Genomic DNA, 20,223 nt, shown 5'->3' with positions numbered 1-20,223 from the left:
AACTACACACTGAGAAGCTGTCTATGAATGGATGAATGAGTTGCTCTTCTCATGATGAATAAGAACAAGTCAACAGACAATAATGAAGAAGCACATAATCCTCTGGTTGATGGGGAAAATTCAAGCAAATAACCATATTAATTAATAATACAAACACTATCAAAATTATGAAATACAGTCAAACAAAACTTAGATGGCAACAACACATTATTATTATTATTATTATTAATTTATCCTTACTGTAATAAATATTGTTTGGTTGCTATTTCGACACTATCATATTATTTTCTCTCTTGCTTACTTTACAATCACACTATCAATACATTACCTTACTCCATTTTCATTAAAATCTATTTTACTCTAGACCAATATTATCCCATGCATAAACAGAGAAAAAAACAAGAGTGAGAGTATGACAGTTCCAGAGGGAAAAAGCTGAACAAACACAGACACCCACTGGCACTGAACAGAAGAGTATATTCCACAGCCACACCCTCAGGCAACACACTTGATGTGTTATAAAAGCCACCAAGAACGCTGGAGGCTCAAATGGGGCAAGTAAAAAATCATAAAGGGTAAAAGCAGAGGAGAATGCAGGACCAAAGAGGTCAGAAAGATGGAAGGCTAGCTTACTCAGCAAGTACCAAAGACAGCACAAGAAGAAAAGACTCAAATCCCAATTTAGGCTGATGAAGACACTTCCAAGCTACACTTAGAGTTGAGTAGATGCTGAAACTTGAGAGGGACCAATGTCAGTAGAACTGAAGGAGGAGAGCAACAGCAGGAGCCAGACTACAAAGCAGGCAAAACCTCTGGAGCTGGCCCTGTATGTAGCGAAGCGACTCAAACATTGAAACTGAAGCACTGCCTTCAAGACTTTTGACGTGACCCCACCACCCCTGCTCTTCTCTGTTTACCACCTTTAGACTTTTTACACAGATGACTGCAGCAGTTTGCTTACTGGTTTCTCTGTGCCCCATACAAGGACATGTGAAGATTTAATAGAGAATGCACACATACATATCACACAAATACATCACATGGAAGGGAGGTCAGAAAGGGTTATACCATCTTTACATTCTTCATGCATATGAAGAATACTTCCTCTGGTCATCTCTGCAATGTTTTCAGCAATATTCAACTCTACATTCATGGGTTATTAATTTTTCAAACATCAAATCCTGTTTTACAAATAGTAATCCCTACTCTATTTTACTTGATTTAAAGTAAAATAAATTGGCTTAGAAAAACAAAAACTGAAAAGATGGTGCTCAAGAGTGAAATTCCCTGAGCATAAACAAGGAAAATAAAGTTTCCTCCTAAGTGTCTGTGCAAAAGAGTGTACCATAACTGCAGCAAGTGAAAATTTGATGTTATTTTCATTTGCCATTTAGATATTTATTTATTTTTTAAAAATATTTATTTATTTATTATGTATACAGCATTCCTTCCATGTATGTCTGCAGGCCAGAAGAGGGCACCAGACCCCATTACAGATGGTTGTGAGCCACCATGTGGTTGCTGGGAATTGAACTCAGGACCTTTGGAAGAACAGTCAGTGCTCTTAACCTCTGAGCCATCTCTCCAGCCCCCATTTAGATATTTAATTTTTAATCATTAAGTTGTCTGATTAAGTGTTTAGAAGTTAAATCTTCTTTCCGTATCAGTTGATATAAACCAACCTAATTATACTCTCCAGGAATAGTTTGCTTACCCCAGTTATCTGACAGATTTGAAAATACAACTGCATTCTCTGAAGAACTACACAACTGACACAACCCTGTATGAATTTATATTTCATCTAAAGGAGCTGGCTTCCCCTGTTGATCTAGGCCCTTGTTGAAGGTATTGACCTTCTTGAGTGCATGCCTAAGGGTACAACGTGGAAGAAGCCCACTTTTTAAAGATATACTTACTTCTCTTCAAACTAAGTATTTTAGATTTAAGATTTGTCAACTAAAAAGATTTACTTACTCATAAAAATTATCAAGTATTAACCAGGAAAAGGATAAATAATTGGAGGTTCTTTTAAATCATCTCAAAATAACTTCTGTTTCATTCCTGTTTGACCAGAATCACTAAGAGTTTACTCCCACTGTTCCTATATTTTAACAAATGTGCACCATTCTTTTCAGGTGAGTGTAGATTACCGGACTTAAGTATGCTATTAGCCCACTGATGAGACCATCAGTTGTGCTCTCCGCTTGGAAAAGTCAAGGCCCTCTATGAGACATCAACACTAGATCATAAAGCAGCAGTACCACTTACAGTAGAAGTGCAAGCATCAAAACACTGAGAACAACTATAATCAGCAAAGACCATGGTGATAGAAGACAAGGAATGGAGAGAGAAACAAGCTTAACTACGTGTTCTAAAGAGATCACTGTTTAGTAGTAACTACTAGTCAATCTCCATTACACAGGAATAGTGATTACAAGCAGCATAAAAGCTGTCATCCTCTTGTGCATATTTTTAACACACAAAGTAATCCAGCATGGTCACACCACAGTGGATTAGAATCTTACTTCCACTCCTCTGGTGGGTGAGCAAGTTCGTATTTCTCCCTCACACTGGAGACTCCCATATCCACATGCAGCCAGTGAACTTCCTCCGATCGCAGATGACTGAGGCGAAATCCATAGCAGGCTACGTGTTTCACTTTGTGACTGTCCACTATCTTCTGAATGATGCCCTAGAACACACCCCCAAAGAAATGATGGTTACAGATCAAAAAAAGTCTAGTTAGTTATGAGAAATCTTAATAAGCACATCACATAAAAAATGTTACTTAACCCCATATAGGAATTGTTGTTTGTCAAGCAGCAATATTTTTATGAATAAGTAAAAACTTTAAGGGAAAAAAAATTTTCTTCCCAATTCTTTACCAACAAACAATGCAATATAAATATAAGACATTTCAGCAACTCCATCTTCATATCACCTCAATATTGTCAGCAGGAACTAGGCCCCTTAAGGTTCTACTTTCTAAACCAAGATCTTCTGAAAGACCAGGCTATAGCATTAATACCTTCTCTTTAAACAACAACAACTATGAAATATTCCATGAATTGGTCATAATCAGTTTGATCTGCTTTGTATGTTAGCATGTGGCAATTTTATAGGCCTCCAAACCTACTGCTTTTAACACTTACTATGCTGAGTTCAGGAGACAGTTCTCTTCCAGTGTGTCAACAGGGGAGGTGAAATTCTTCCTGGGGCTATGAGAAGGCAAGCTTTAGAATCACCTTCTCCCCTGCCCCGCCACCATGGAGAAGCCCAGGAAAAAGATACCCCTAATAATGGGAAATGTGTAAGCTATGTGGGGATGAGATTGAATCACATGCTGTATTTTGTGCATACGACATAGAAAGTACAGCCCACTGTATTACCTCTCCAGTGGTGAAGAAAAAAATTCTTAAAGGAAGCTAACATAACCATTAAAATATCAACAAAAGAAAATTCCAGCTTTTAGAACCCAACAAGATGGCTCAGCAATTAAGGGCACTTGCTGCTCTTGCAGAGAACCTAGATTTGGTTCCCAGCAAAACCCACAACTGTCTGTAACTCGGGTTTCAGGGAAACTGATGCCTTCTTCTGACCTCCTTAGGCACTACAAGTACCTGGTATACAAACATATACTGAGGTAAAACACACACATTTAAAATTTTTTTTTAATTTAGTACTTTAACACTTTAACTTACAATAAAAGACAAAAAATTTAAGTTTTACACTTACTAAGGAATTTTTTTTTATTATGGTCCAATGCTATTAATAATAAAAGATATTCTCAACTGTCTTATTCACCATTCTATTGCTGTGAAGAGACACCAAGACCATGAGAATTCTTATAAAAGAAAGCATTTAACTGAGGGCTTGCTTCCAGTTTCAGAGGTTAAGTCCATTATCATCTCTGCGGCATGCAGACAGATGCTAAAGTGGTAGCTGAGAGAGAGAGACTATGGGCTTATTTAGCATGGCTTCTAAAAGCTCAAAGCCCACCCCCAGTGACACACTTCCTTCAACAAGGCCACAAGTGTGCATACAGAGACCAGAGAAGGGCACTAGGTATCTTCTTCTGTTGCTCCCTTATTCCTTTAAGACAAAGTTTCTCAATAAACCACAGCTCACTATGTTAGCTATGTTGGTCAGCAAGAGAGCTCCTGAGGTTTGCCTTTCTCTCTTGCCTCTTCTCTCCTCCCTTAGCACTTGAGTTACAGACACCATCAGCTATGCCTAGCTTTTTACATAAAAAATAGAGATTCTAACCCAGTTCCTCAAGCTTGCACTGTTGCCATCTCCCAGGCCCTCAATCTTCTCTATAGAAAAGAGAAGAAGCAAAAAGAAAGGAGAAAAGAGAAAAGAAAGAAAAGAGAAAAGGAAAGGAAAATTAAACAGGTACCATAAAAAAACAGTTAGGGATAGTGAGGATGTGTGTGCTACTCTGTGTCCTAATACCTGTGTGTGGCAGGCTGAGACTCAAGTGGATGGGTCAGCTAGTTCCCTTTCAGATCTCCCAGGATGGAGACCATGATCAACACAAGCATGGAACAGTCAAGAGGGATTAGACATGGGATCAGAGGAAACAAACAAAAGTAACAGACTGCAAGAGTATAAAACAGATTCATAAGGAAGATAGTCTCATCAAGACAGGAAACTGTCTTCAGTCTGCAGACCTCAGAACTCAGACAGCCATAAGATGCAAAACCCTACAGAATTCCTGACGGCTGCATCTTATCAAGCCACAGTGTAGGGCCAGTTGGAACTGACCTCTGCCCAAGTTACAGTCTTAAATCCTGTGTTCTGAGTGGAGATTTTCCCTAAGGCCAGAACATAGACTAACCTTAGTGATTCTCTCAAATCATAGATCACTTGTATATCTCCTTACCAACCTGAGTCCCTCAGCTACAAGGTGCTGCTGCTCCAAATTTCCCAAAGGCACTCCTGTCTTCCCATCCCAACTCAGCTAATCTACACCAACGCATACTAACACTAGTCACACAAGAACATCAGAAGTGTCATATCACCTCCTTGCAGCTCAGTAATACAAGCACATCCTCACTTGTTTAAGTGACACCCATTCCATGTGTCAACCCAGCTCTAATCATTCTTTTATGTTAAACAAATCTGTCCTTCCTCACCTCATCTGTCAGGTATAAGGCTCTGCAGAACACAAACTACTTCCTTCACTGATATTTGTCACTATTCACCTGCTATGGGGAATCCCATTCCAAAGGGTGTTGTCTCCATTGACCTTAAGGTTAAAAGGTTACTTCATATCTTTGTAACTCACGAGCACTTACAGGAGCCCAAATGTAGCAAACCAAACTTAGTGAGGAACTTAGTCCAATTCTGCAGTGAGCATTGGGAGAAAATACACTTGTAGTCTTGGTGTTTTATGGAGTAGAAATTGAGTCTGGTCACATTTGGTCAAGTTTTCTGAAGAAACCCAAAATGGCCTCAGTTGGTGTTACAATAACAAAGTGTCCCACACTACAGTGTCTTAATGAATCATACTTCAAATTTGCACTCTCCAGAAATCAGTCAAAAGTAGCAGACATACAGAAATTTCACTTTTCCTCAGTTTGCTTTTCATCACACTTCTATACAGCTATCATTTTCCTCTCTACCAAATTCCTACCAATTGCTCTGGGCAATATCAGACACTAAAAACATATAAGTCACAAGTTCCTAACTATGCTGCCGAACGTGCATACTCAGTAACACAATGAGATAATCTGAAAACCAAAAACTTTGATCTGGAGAACTCAAGTATTACTGACAATTGTTTGGCAAGGAATGTGTTCTCAAGACACTGTACTGTTGCTTTGCGGAGCTTCCATCACCACAGAAGACACACAATTTCTGGAACACAGGAATCATGAAAAGTGGTTTTATGAATATGCCACTCAGATTAGCTGAAGTCAACTTTAAATTCTCCTCTTAGCTTTGCAGGTCTTTAACCATCTAGTCCTATGAAATATAAAACCATGCCTGGCTACTCTGAAACCTCCATTTCTCCATTTATGCCAGGATTCAAAAATACAAGTTTTCTGGGTTAAATACTAATAACAGATCTTAGTAAAACAATATTTAAAATTGAAAATAAGACAATGTTTGTTACAAACTTTTTTTTAACTATTCATTTATTTATTATGTATACAATATTCTGTCTCTATGCCTGAAGGGCAGACCTCTTTACAGATGGTTGTGAGCCACCATGTGGTTGCTGGGAATTGAACTCAGGACCTTTGGAAGAGCAGGCAATGCTCTTAACCACTGAGCCATCTCTCTAGCCCTGTTACAAACTTTTATAAGAACACAGCACTGAGTGCACGCAGTTCTTCACTACTAATGGACTGTTGTAGGTGAGAAATGTAGATACAAACGAAAAATGGTACTCACTGAACACCTTTCTAGCTGCTGACACTCCTGGTGTACCACAACCACAGGACAAAAGGAGCCCATTGAAAATACCTTGTTAAGAACAACAAACTGTACACCAACAAAGAACCAATCACTTCACATGGGATGTTAGCAACCTCCTAAGCAACACATAAAACCAACCTTAAGATGATTGTCAGCGTGATGAACAAAGCTAAAAATCAAAACTACCATGTGCACAGTCATAACTCTGCTCACCTTACCTCATTCTACTCCTAGGATAGGAAGTGATGTCATTTCAATGTGTTTCTCCCTCCTTCCTTCCTTCCTTCCTTCCTTCCTTCCCTCCCTATTCCACTCACCCTGCTAATTATTCCACAATAAGGATGCAGAACTTCAGATTCTTCCAAATCTGGCCTAGAGCCAGAGAGAGACGCCATGCCCCGCTCCCGGGCAGACACACGCCATGAAGCTCCGACCCAGGATGGACTAGGCTAGAATCTCCCCGGTAAGTGCACCTTGGGGTGCCATACACAGATGATTAGAAATGGGCTAAATTAATATGTGAGAATTAGCCTAGAAGAGAATGGGCCAAGCAGTGTTTAAAAGAATACAGTGTCCGTGTAATTATTTCGGGGCATAAGCTAGCCAGAAGGCGGCTGGGGTGTTGGGGACGCAGCCCTGCCACTCCTATTATTACATATGGCGCCCCACGTGATGGACTAAATCCACTTAAAAAACCTGAGAAGGCTTAAAAATAAGGGAGAGAGAGAGTTTAACACAGATTTTTGCTGTTTGTTGGTGGCGTGCTGTAGAGAGATTTCCTGATTCGGCAACAGTAGCAGAAAAAACGCTGTGTCATTTTAAAGCGCGACTTCCTGAGGCTGTGCCTCCATTGCGATCTCTGTCTGGCTCCTGCGCGAGAAGAGCTTTTGAATAGAGCATTTGGAGTAAAGTGCTATGATTTGTTTGATGGCAACTAGACTCGCTGTGTTCTAGGGTCTACTCTGCTTGCTAGAGGCAAGCAAGCGCCTCATCTAAGAGAAGCTTCCTGACTCAGCTTTAGCTGCAAAGCCTGCAGCTCATTAAGAGGTCCTGCCACGAAACACTTAAACGGTGTTGATGAAAAGCTGAACACATGCTTTTCGGTTTTCAGCCATAGCAGGAAAAAAGCTGTGCCGTTTAAAAATGCCGGCTTTCTGGGCTGTCCTGCCAGGACAAACTCTGACTCTTTTACGCAGGCAGTTTGTGCAGTTTGCAAGCACAGGCTGCTGAAGCTCGCTTGCTGGCTACAGCCAGTACCTCAGCCATGAGGCTGGAAAGCTAAGGAATGGACTGGATCTAGCTGACAAAGCCACACCTTTAATCCTACTGATAAAAGTTTAAAAATGCTGGCTTTCTGGGCCATCCTGCCAGGGCAAACTCTGACTGTTTGAGGCAGGAGGGCCGGCTACCTAGAGAGGACTTGAGTGTTGTCTGTTGTAGCTCGCTGGCTGGCAGGGACCTTGACATGCCATACAGTTGTTGCAGTAAACATGGCTACAGCCTGTATATCCGCCATGAGGCTGGAAAGCTAAGGAATGGACTGAATCTAGCTGGCAAAGCCACGCCTTTAGTCCTACTGAGATTGCTTGGTAAATTAAAGATTCATGTGGTCAGAAAAAGAGAGATATACAGTAAAGAGAGATTCAAAGACAAAGAAAATTTCTAAATGGTTTACTGTGTGTTAAAAATATATGCAGACTAAAAGTTGAAGTTCTTAAAGTAAAAAACATAAAAAAAGGAAGAGAGTTGTTGTGTGTGGTAGCACACGCCTTTAATCCCAGTGCCTAGAAGGCAGAGACAAACAGATCTCTGTGAGTTCAAGGTGTAGTAGTATACACCTTTAATCCCAATGCCTGGGAGGCAGAGACAGGCGGATCTCTGAGAGTTCAAAGACAGCCTGGTCTACAGAGTTACTTCAGGTCAAAGATACAGAGAACCTGTCTCAAAAAGCAAAGAGTTAAAAGTAAAAATAAACTAAATAGAGGTTAAAACAAAGCTGCACAAAGATGGAAAATACACAGAGACTTTTGATACTATATGCTATTATGCTCTCTTTGAATTGTTTAAATGCTGAGGAAGGAGCAAGAGATGCTAAAAGATATTTATTTATAAATGCTGCTGAGCTAATCCAACATAGATATTTTGATGCCTTGAATTTGAAATTTGGATCTAAGGACATGATGCTTTGGAAAGGAGTTTCTTATTTTGTTTTCACAGAGGATGAGACGCTGTTCATTTCTTCTATTCCGATTTGGTATGATGGACCACGCCCTCCTGAAGGGTTGGTGTGAACGCCTTCAAAAAATTGCTTCGCTCAACTGCCAACTGAGATGAAACTAGCACACAGGTTATACCATGAAAGACCTAATTAATGACGCCCCCATTCAGCAGGAAGCAGTTTGGAGAGAAATAACTGCGCCCATATTCCCAAAAAATGTTTATAAATGTTCTTTTACATTTAAAGGGGGATATGATATAGGTATGAATAATGTGCATTAGTATAGATTTTGCTAGAGATTTACGGTCAATTCTGTTATATGTATATGTATTTCTGATATTGATTAAGGTATTGTGATTGTGTAGTTCATTTAAATATGTACTGTATAATTAAGAAATATAGGTTGTTAATGGATAATCATTGATAATAGTAAAGCTTGTAGTCACGTTAGTTAGATTTTCTAGATATATAGAGATATATTTTAGATAGACATTCTTCATGTCTTTCAAAGATTATAAGTCTTTGAAGAAAGAAATTGAAGAAGACACCAGAAAATGGAAAGACCTCCCTTGCTCTTGGATGGGGAGGATCAACATAGTAAAAATGGCAATTCTACCAAAAGCAATCTATAGATTCAATGCAATCCCCATCAAAATCCCATCAAAATTCTTCACAGATCTGGAGAGGACAATAATCAAATTTATATGGAAAAACAAAAAACCCAGGATAGCCAAAACAATCTTATACAATAAAGGATTGTCTGGAGGCATTACCATCCCTGACTTCAAACTCTATTACAGAGCTACAGTATTGAAAACAGCTTGGTATTGGCATAAAAACAGAGAAGTCGACCAATGGAATCGAATAGAAGACCCTGACATTAACCCACAAACCTATAAACACCTGATTTTCGATAAAGGAGCTAAAAGTATACAATGGAAAAAAGAGAGCATCTTCAACAAATTGTGCTGGCAAAACTGGATGTCAATCTGTAGAAGAATGAAAATAGATCCATATCTATCACCATGCACAAAACTCAAGTCCAAATGGATTAAAGACCTCAATATCAGTCCGAACACACTGAACCTGATAGAAGAGAAAGTGGGAAGTACTCTACAGCACATGGGCACAGGAGACCACTTCTTACGTATAACCCCAGCAGCACAGACACTAAGGGCATCATTGAATAAATGGGACTTCCTGAGGCTGAGAAGCTTCTGTAAAGCAAAGGACACTGTCACTAAGACAAAAAGGCAACCCACTGACTGGGAGAAGATCTTCACCAACCCCGCAACTGACAAAGGTTTGATCTCCAAAATATATAAAGAACTCAAGAAACTAGACCGCAAAAGGCTAAACAACCCAATTATAAAATGGGACACTGATCTGAACAGAGAATTCTCAACAGAAGAACGTCAAATGGCCAAAAGACACTTAAGGTCATGCTCAACTTCCTTAGCGATCAGGGAAATGCAAATCAAGACAACTTTAAGACACCACCTTACACCTGTCAGAATGGCTAAAATCAAAAACACCAATGATAGCCTTTGCTGGAGAGGTTGTGGAGAAAGGGGTACCCATTGCTAGTGGGAATGCAAACTTGTGCGACCACTCTGGAAAGCAGTGTTTCGGTTTCTCAGGAAATTCGGGATCAACCTACCCCTGGATCCAGCAATACCACTCTTGGGAATATACCCAAGAGAGGCCCTATCATACAACAAAAGTATATGCTCAACTATGTTCATGGCAGCATTGTTTGTAATAGCCAGAACCTGGAAACAACCTAGATGCTCTTCAACGGAAGAATGGATGAAGAAAGTATGGAATATATACATATTAGAGTATTACTCAGCAGTAAAAAACAAGGACTTCTTGAATTTTGCATACAAATGGATGGAAATAGAAAACACTATCCTGAGTGAGGTAAGCCAGACCCAAAAAGAGGAACATGGGATGTACTCACTCATATTTGGTTTCTAGCCATAAATAAAGGACATTGAGCTTATAATTCATGTTCCTAGAGAAGCTAAATAAGAAGGTGAATCCAAAGACAAACACATAGGCATCCTCATGAATATTAACCTTCATCAGGCGATGAAAGGAGACAGAGACAGAGACCCACATGGGAGCACCGGACAGAAATCCCAAGGTCCAAATCAGGAGCAGAAGGAGACGGAGCACGAGCAAGGAACTCAGGACCACGAGGGGTGCACCCACACACTAAGACAATGGGGATGTTCTATCGGGATCTCACCAAGGCCAGCTGGCCTAGGTCTGAAAAAGCATGGGATAATTCCGGACTAGCTGAACATAGCGGACAATGAGGAATACTGAGAATTCAAGAACAATTGCAGTGGGTTTTTGATCCTACTGCACGTACTGGCTTTGTGGGAGCCTAGGCAGTTTGGATGCTCACCTTACGAGACCTGGATAGAGGTGGGCAGTCCTTGGGCTTCCCACAGGTCAGGGAACCCTGATTGCTCTTCGAGCAGATGAGGGAGGGGGACTTGATCGGGGGAGGGGGAGGGAAATGGGAAGCGGTTGCGGGGACGAGGCAGAAATCCTTAATAAATAAATAAATTTAAATTAAAAAAAAAATCTGGCCTAGATGTCCATCTAAAAATCCCTCTAAACCAAAGAATGTACTTTATCACTGGAAGGTCCACAGCCACAGCATCAGCTCCCTGCTGGTACTGGAACAAATCACCACAAACTTAAGAGACAGAAATGACATGTGTATTATATTTTGGGTCTTGGAGAAACCAAATCTAAAAGAGTCGTGCTGGGCCAACTTCAGGTATCTGCATTTAAGTTCCCAACTCACTATCTGGCTATCTGGAGGAACATATGCATAAATTCTGAGGCTTAGAATGAGGATCATCTTTAGAGACTAGCCTCCTGTCTGTCAAAATCTCCCTGCCCAAGATTACAGTGAGAGAGAATTTTTGCTTCATGCTCTGCCTCCTTACATTCTCCTTACCAAAGCTTTTCCTCTACTTTGTTCTTAATGCTTTCTTTTTCACCTTCCTCTCTAGAAGAAAAAGCCTAAGATCTGTGGACTCACAGTAGTCAGCATTATTAAAAAAGAAAAAAACAACACCCCCCACACACATCATATCTTGAACACACACCCACCTGCTCTTCTATCACAGAGAAATTATTCAGTGATGACTGATGAAGTATCAGAGATGTTACCTACCACACACTGCAAATCTTGGACTAATCAAAGAAAACCGTCCAGGCAAACTATGGGAACCTGACCCAAAGAACCTTACTCTCGGAGCTGGAGAGATGGTTCAGTGGTTAAGAGCATTGCCTGCCCTTCCAAAGGTCGTGAGTTCAATTCCCAGCAACCACATGGTGGCTCACAACCATCTGTAATGGGGTCTGATGCCCTCTCCTGGCCTGCAGGCATACATGTAGACAAAATATTGCATACATAAAAAATTAAAAAAAAAGAAGAACCCTTCTCTCTGGTTCCATCATTTTTTACACAGCACAACTCTGCTAATAGAACTTATGCCTACGCCCTACACCCCACCCACCCCCCCACCCACTCCCACCCCCCGCGCGCACACATCTGCGCCACTGGAGTGTTTCCCATGCTAATAGGAATGTTAATTTTAAAGAGGTCAACAAATCCTATGATCTAATGCTACCCTTTCCACCAATAAGCAGACAATATTAATTAATTAGTGTTCAGCTAACTATAAACACCATTTGGCAAACCACACAAATTTACTTATTTATAATTACAGGTTCAAATAATACCAGCCATTCACAAGTGGCTCGTGAAGCATACTGAATCCCAAATGTGATCTATGGATTTACAAAAGTTCTATGCATCACTTACAAGTTTAATGTGCTTTCACTGTGGCAGAACAATATTCAATGGCTAAACAGTGTTTTCTCACCAGGCTTCACTTTGGATTCAAAGGTCTGGTATACTTCACCCGACTTGCCCACAACACCAGGAAGCTAAAGAAGGAGGTTTGTAGGTCAACATAACAGCTCACTTTCTTTTCAACCATAAACTAGAAAGGAAGGAAGCCTGTCAGAGAGGCTCAGCTCTGCACAGGCATAGAATGGCCAAAGTAATCTTGGGCATAAAGAAAAAAAGCCCCTTTTTGCTTAGACAATAGTGATGATTCCTTGTCCTAGCAAAGTCCTCTAGAAGTGCAGGTACCTGCACAAGCCAGAAGATGGAGCTGGATTCATTAGCTAGAGTTAAATGTGACTGTGAACCAATAGTCTTTTGGCTAGAGCTGTACACTCTTAACCTTTAGGCCATCTGTTTAGCCCTGTTATTTGAGTTTATTTTATTTTTAGTTATGCATATTGTGTGAGCTTAGGGATGTGTATGTGCAAGTGGCCATGAAGGCCAGAACAGGACATTGGAATCCCAGAAGCTGAAATCTTCTGAAGAATAGCAAACTCTCTTTAACAGTGAAGCACCTCTTTAGCCCTGTTGTTTGAATTTTGAAGCCAGACACTGGCTCTTCCCCACTACCCATGAAAGTCCTAGATGGCATCTTCTACTAAAAAGCGGTTTCATTTACATTAAAAAGTCTTGGTTAGCCTAGCAACCTAGCTAGGTCTTCTGGATACTGCACTGTAGCTTCTAGGTCAGCACTTGCTGCTTCACTAACTCTTCTAACAGAGATTTTGCTTTTCTTAAACTTCATGAACCAACCTCTGCTACTTGAAAACTGTTCTAAAGTGGCTTCTCCTCTCTCAACCTTCACAAGATCTGGATAGGACTTTGTCTTAAGGGAATATTATTATTGGTTTGAGCTTCTATCCAGAATGCTCGAATTTTCTCCTTATTAACAATAAACCACATCATTGTTGTAGCACTCTTGTGTTAACTGGAAAAAGACTTTGACTCCTAGGGTTTTCCTTTGTAATTACACCATAGCATTGTCTAACTCTAGAGGTCTAATTTTTGTACTGTCTTGGCTTTCCATGTGCCTTCCTCACAAAGGTTAAGCATTTCTAGCTTTAGATTATAAATGAGAAATCCAAGTCTTCATTTCACTTGTACCCCTGGAGACCACTGATGACTAGCATAATTTCAACAATACTACATCTCAAGGAACAGGGAGCCTAGAGAAAAGAGGTGACTAAGGTGAAGGAGTCAGCACATACATGTAACTTATTTATTTTGCTTTCTTATACAGGTATGATTTGTAGATCCCCAAAACAATTTAAATAAACATCTGTCAGTATTCTGTTTTGCATGGGTAAATGGAAAATTTTTAGATTTTAGCTAAAGCAGCAGGGTCAATCAGCTTCTAGTGAACTGATTGTCCTCTGATTCACAAAAGCCTAAAATCCATGCTAGAGTGACCCTAATTCTTCCACCAAGGGTGCCAAATGTTGTCTATTTTGTGTGGGTCCATGGAAGAAAAAGGATCACTCTAGGATGAATTTAGGTTTAGCAAAAACAGCAGTGATGGGGGAGAGTCTTCTGTTTTTAGTTGTTTTCAATGGTTAAATAAAGAAACTGCCTTGGCCCTTTGATAGGACAGAAAATTAGGTAGGAGGAGTAAACAGAACAGAATGCTGGGAGAAAGAAGCCAAGTCAGGCAGTCACCATGATTCTCCCACTCCAGACAGACGCAGGTTAAGATCTTTCCTGGTAAGCCAGCTCGTGGTGCTACACAGAATATTAGAAATGGGTTAGATCAATATGTAAGAGCTAGCCAATAAGAGGTTAAAACTAATGGGCCAAGCAGTGTTTAAAAGAATACAGTTTCAAGCCGGGCGGTGGTGCGCATGCCTTTAATCCCAGCACTCGGGAGGCAGAGGCAGGCGGATCTCTGTGAGTTCGAGGCCAGCCTGGTCTACAAGAGCTAGTTCCAGGACAGGAACCAAAAACTACGGAGAAACCTTGTCTCGAAAAATAAAAAAAAAAAAAAAAAAGAAAAAGAAAAAAAAGAATACAGTTTCTGTGTAATTATTTTGGGTAAAGCTAGCCAGGTGGAGGGAAGCAGCCCCGCCACCATCACAACACAGCAGGGCAATCAGCATCTAGTAAACTGATGGTCCTTGGCTTTGTAAAATGCTTTTTTTTATTGTTACCTAATTTACTCCTATAGTAAGCATTTTCCACATATCAAAACCTTTTATCTAGCCCAGCAGTGGTGGTGCCTGCCTTTAATCTCAGGAGACAGAGGTAGATGGATCTCTGTGAGTTCAAGGCTAGCCCGATCTATAGATCTTCCAGGATAGGCTTAAAAACTACAGGGAGAAACCTTGTCAGGGTAGGAGGGTGGGCAGAGCGGGAAGGGCAGGATTTTTGGCCTGGAGAGATGGCTCAGAGGTTAATAGCACTGGCTGCTCTTCCAGGGTCCTGAGATCAATTCCCGGAAACCACATGGTGGCTCGCAGCCATCTATAATGAGATATAGTGCCCTCTTCTGTTCTGCATGAATACATGCAGGCAAAACACTGCACACATAATAAATAAACAAATAAATCATAAAAAAAGGAAAAAAGCCTCTTATCTGGAGTTGTTTGAAGGAACCATTTGCCTAAGCAATTCCCAGCCATGATACCTCCTGGTTTTCTAGGTCCTCTCATAATTAAGTTATTTATTGTTTAAGGCTTAGGGTCCTTCAGTAAGGACTCAGATAAGAAATAAACACTTCAAACAAAAGACAACAGTCACAAAAAGTAGTTTAAAGCACAGGTGCTAACACTTTGGAATTCAAGCCAGATGCAATGTCTCCACAGGATCTCTCAGTACACATCACAAATCAACAGAAATCATCACAACATATAAACAGAAAAAAAAGTCTGAAATATCTTAAGAATTATTGAAAGGTGGCACAAAGAAATGAGGAGCACACTTGCTACTGGGGAAAATGGCACCAACAAAAACTCCAACCAGGGCTGACATATCCTTTTTTATCTGCTTTTTGTCTTTTTTGTTTGTGGGCACCATGACTATACAGAAAGCCCAAAAACCAAAGTCCTATGAAGGAAAGTACAGGCAGCAGAATTATGGATGGAAATTTAAACCAAGAGGAGCTAAGAGTAGAGCAAGATCATGACTAAACCCTTAAGACAATGTAAAGACTCAGAGCTGGAAAGGTGGCTCAGTGCTTAAGAGCATAGCTGCTCTTACAGAAGAACCATATTCCATTCCCAGCACTCACATGGCAGCTCACAACTATCTGTACCGACAGTTCCAAGGTATCTGACTCCCTCACACAGATATGAATGTGGACAAAACACCAATGCACATTAAAAAAATTAAGAAATTGTGAATACTTAAGACAGGTACAAAAGAGACTAGAGTAACAAGTCTTTTCTGGGCTCACTTTGTTCATACTCATTTTACCACATAAAAATTCTTCCAAGAATGCCTGTACTGCAGAACCGTAGTCGGACAGAACCAGCTACCTAGGACAGAGAGCTAACAATCTCCGCCGGCAGCAGAAACCAGAAGCAAATCCAGTCCCCAGGAGCCAACCCAATCCAGGGACACTGGCAGATCAGGAGTGAGCCAGTGACCAGATATGGAGTCAGAGATCTCTACCAGAACAGGTCCAACTCCAAGGCAGGGACTTCTGCAGGAGGGAAGCCAGACCAGGATTTACAGAAACAGGGCAAAGCCAGAAACCTAGGCAAAAGTAGGCCTGAGACAGCAAACTGCAAGGGAGCACAGCAAAGCACAGGAGCACTGAGCTATCTCCAAGAACACCAAGTAACCAACGGGGTAACTAGAACTGTGACACTGACTGTACCATGAGGAAGAACCATCTGAGCTTTGGATTCACTGCACATAGAAGATTATTCAACAGAATCTCAGACAGCCCCAACCACACCTATTAGAGGAAAAGATGAACAGAAAAGGTAAGATCACATGCTACACCACAAAGAGCAATACAATACCAGTAAAACTTAAAAACCCTACAACAGCAAGACCTGAACAACCAAACATGGATGAACCAGAAGAAAATGATCTAAAAAATAATTTCAAGAGAATTTTTGAAATTCTTAAAGATGAAATGAGAAATTCCCTTAAAGAAATGGAAGAAAACAAAAACAAAAAATTGGAAGACATAAGGAAATCACTTAAAGAAAGAAAAGCAAGAAAAAGAAATCAAACAGATGAAAGAAAATATTCAGGACTTGAAAATTGAAATAGAAAGAATAAAGAGCCGGGCAATGGTGGCACACGCCTTTAATCCCAGCACTCGGATCTCTGTGAGTTCGAGACCAGCCTGGTCTACAGAGCGAGTTCCAGGACAGGCTCCAAAGCCACAGAGAAACCCTGTCTCGAAAAACCAAAAAAAAAAAAAAGAAAGAAAGAATAAAGAAAACACAAGCCAAAGGAATTATAAGAACAGAAATCATGAGAAAAAGATCAGGAACCACAAATGCAAGCATGAACAGCAGAATACAAGAGATGGAAGAGAGAATCTCAAGCGCTGAAGATACAATAAATAGAGGAAATAGACTCATCAGTTAAAGAAACCATTAAATCTAACAAAAGCTTAACCCAGAATATCCAGAAAATATAGGACACCATGAACAGACCAAATCTTAGAATAATAGGTATACAAGAAGTTCAACTCAAAGGCACAGAAAATTTATTTAACAAAATTATAGAAGAAAACTTTCCTAACCTAAAGAAAGATATGCCTATGAAGATACAAGAAGCTTACAGAACACCAAATAGACTGGATCCAAAATAAAAAGTCCTCTCACCATATAACAATCAAAACACTAAATATACAGAGTAAAGAGAAAATATTAAGAACTGCAAGGGAAAAGGTCCAAGTAACATATAAAGGTAGACCTATCAGAATTATACTGACTTCTCATTGGAGACAATGAAAGCCAGAAGGTCGTGGTCAAGTGTTATGCAGACATTAAGAGACCATGGATGCCAGCCCAGACTACTATACCCAGGAAAACTGTCAGCTACCATAGAAGGACAAAACAAGATATTCCATGACAACTCTAGATTTCACCAATACCTAGCCACAAACCCAGCCCTACACAAAATACTAGAAAGGGGGGCTGGAGAGACGGATCAGTGAGTAAGAGCACTGACTGCTCTTTCAGAGGTCCTTAATTCAATTCCCAGCAACCACATGGTGGCTCATAACCTCCTATAATGAGATGTGGTGCCCTCTTCTTGCTTACAGGCAGGATACTGTATAAATAAATAAATAAATCTTTAAAAAAAATACTAGAAGGAAAACTCCAACCCAAAGAAGATGGCTACACCATCAAAAACACAGTTGATGATCTCATAACAGCAAATCCCGAAAGGGAAAAAAAAATGCACAAATTAACACCACTAACGATGAAAACTAAATTAACAGGAGATAGCAATCACTGGTCATTAATATTCGTTAATGTAAATGGACTCAACTCACCTATAAAAAAACACAGGCCAAAAGACTGTAAATGAAAACAGAATCCATCCTTCTTCTGCATACAAGAAACACATCTCAACCTCAAAGACAGAAACTGTCTCAGAGTAAAGGGTTGGAAAAAGTATACCAATCAAATGACCTAAGAAACAAGCGGGTGTAGCTATCCTAATATCTAACAAAATAGACTTCAAGCTAAAATCAGTCAAAAGAGACAGAGAAGGTCATTTCATATTAGTCAAAGGAAAAATCCATCAAGAGGAAATTTCAATACTGAACATCTATGCCCAAACACAAGGGCACTCTCATATATGAAAGAAACACTTCTAAAGCTTAAATCATACATTAAACCCCACACAATAATAGTGGGAGACTTCAACACTCCCCTCTCACCACAGGAGAGGTCAATCAGACAAAAAATGAACAGAGAAATAAGAAAACTAACAGATGTTATGACTCAAATAGACTTAACAGACATCCATAAAATATTCCATCCAAACAGAAAAGAATATAACTTCTCAGCACCTCATGGAACCTTCTCAAAAATTGACCACATAGTAACAAAAAACAAAAAACAAAACAAAAAAAAACAACTCAACAAATACAAAAAAATTGGAATAACCTTATCATATCACCATGCATTAAAACTAGAAGTCAACAGCAATACCAATTCCAGAAAGCCCACGAACACATGAAAATTAAACAAGGCTCACCTGAATCATCAATGGGTCAAAGAAGAAATAAAGGGGGAAATTAAAGACTTCCTAAAATTCAATGAAAATGACCACACAACATACCCAAATTTATGGGACACAATGAAAGCAGTGTTAAGAGGAAAGTTCATAGCACTAAATGCCTACATAAAGAAGCTGGAAAAATCCCACACTAGTGAATTAACAGAACATTTGAAAACTTTAGAATAAAAAGAAGCAAATTCACCCAAGAGAATTAGTCGGCAGGAAATAATCAAATTGAGAGCTGAAATCAACAAAATAGAAACAAAGAAAATAATACAAAGAATCAATGAGACAAAGAGTTGGTTCTTCGAGAAAATCAACAAAACAGACAAACCTTTATCCAAACTAACCAAAAGGCAGAGAGAGAATATCCAAATTAACAAAATCAGAAATAAAATGGAGGACATAACAACAGACACAGAGGAAATACAGAGGATCAGGTCATATTTTGAAAACCTGTACTCCATAAAACTTGGAAAACTGAAAGGAAATGGACAACTGTCTGGATAAATATCACTTACCAAAATTAAATCAAGACGAATAAGCAAATTAAACAGACCTATAACTGCTAAAGAAATAAAAACAGTCATCAAAAGTCTCCCGACCACAAAAAGCCCAGGACCAGATAGTTTCAGCTCAGAATTCTACAAGACTTTCAAAGAACTAATACCAATAATCCTCAAATAATTCCACACAACAGAAACAGAGGGAACATTGCCAAACTCTTTTTATAAGGCTACAATTAACACTGATACCCAAACCACAGGAAGACAATACTAAGAAAGAGATTACAGACCAATCACACTCATGGACATTGATGCAAAAATACTAAATAAAATACTAGCAAATCGAATCCAAGAACATCAGAACCATCATCCACCATGACCAAGTAGGCTTCATCCCACAGATGCAGGGATTGTTCAACATATGAAAATCTGTCAACGTAATCCACCATATAAACAAGCTGAAAAATAAAAACCACATGATCATCTCATTAGATGCTGAAAAAGCATTTGACAAGATACAACATCCCTTCATGATAAAGGTCTTGGAGAGAGCAGGGATACAAGGAACATACCTAAACATAATTAAGGCAATCTACAGTAAGCCAACAGCCAACATCAAACTAAATGGAGAGAAACTTCCAGCGATTCCACTAAAATCAAGAACAAGACAAGGTTGTCCACTCTCTCCATACCTATTCAATATAGTTCTTGAGGTCCTAGCTAGAGCAAATAAGACACCAAAGAGCGATCAAGGGGATACAAATTGGAAAAGAAGAAATCAAACTCTCACTATTTGCTGATGATATGATAGTTTACATAAGTGATCTCCAAAATTCTACCAAAGAACTTCTACAACTCGTAAACACTTTCAGCCACGTAGCAGGATACAAGATTAACTCAAAAAATCAGTAGCCTTCCTGTACACAGACGATAAAAGGGCT

The 20,223-nt window shown here is 39.7% G+C and overlaps 1 protein-coding gene across 10 annotated transcripts in view; it reads right to left on the bottom strand.

Moving 5' to 3' along the window:
* The window catches only part of Ptk2 (protein tyrosine kinase 2), a 220,945-nt gene that overhangs the window by 141,047 nt on the left and 59,675 nt on the right, over positions 1-20,223 (bottom strand). For all 10 annotated transcript variants that reach the window (XM_041672227.1, XM_041672218.1, XM_041672219.1 and 7 more), the window contains one exon: positions 2,526-2,692. In XM_041672227.1, coding sequence (XP_041528161.1) covers positions 2,526-2,692 — 167 coding nt within the window. The remainder of the gene's footprint in view (positions 1-2,525; positions 2,693-20,223) is intronic.

This window comes from Microtus oregoni, unplaced genomic scaffold (genome assembly GCF_018167655.1).
Source record: "Microtus oregoni isolate MIOR12 unplaced genomic scaffold, Mior012 000022F_ref0000154, whole genome shotgun sequence".
NCBI lineage: Eukaryota > Metazoa > Chordata > Mammalia > Rodentia > Cricetidae > Microtus > Microtus oregoni.
Note: the sequence above shows the minus strand (reverse complement) of the source record. Positions and strands in the feature narration are given on the sequence as shown.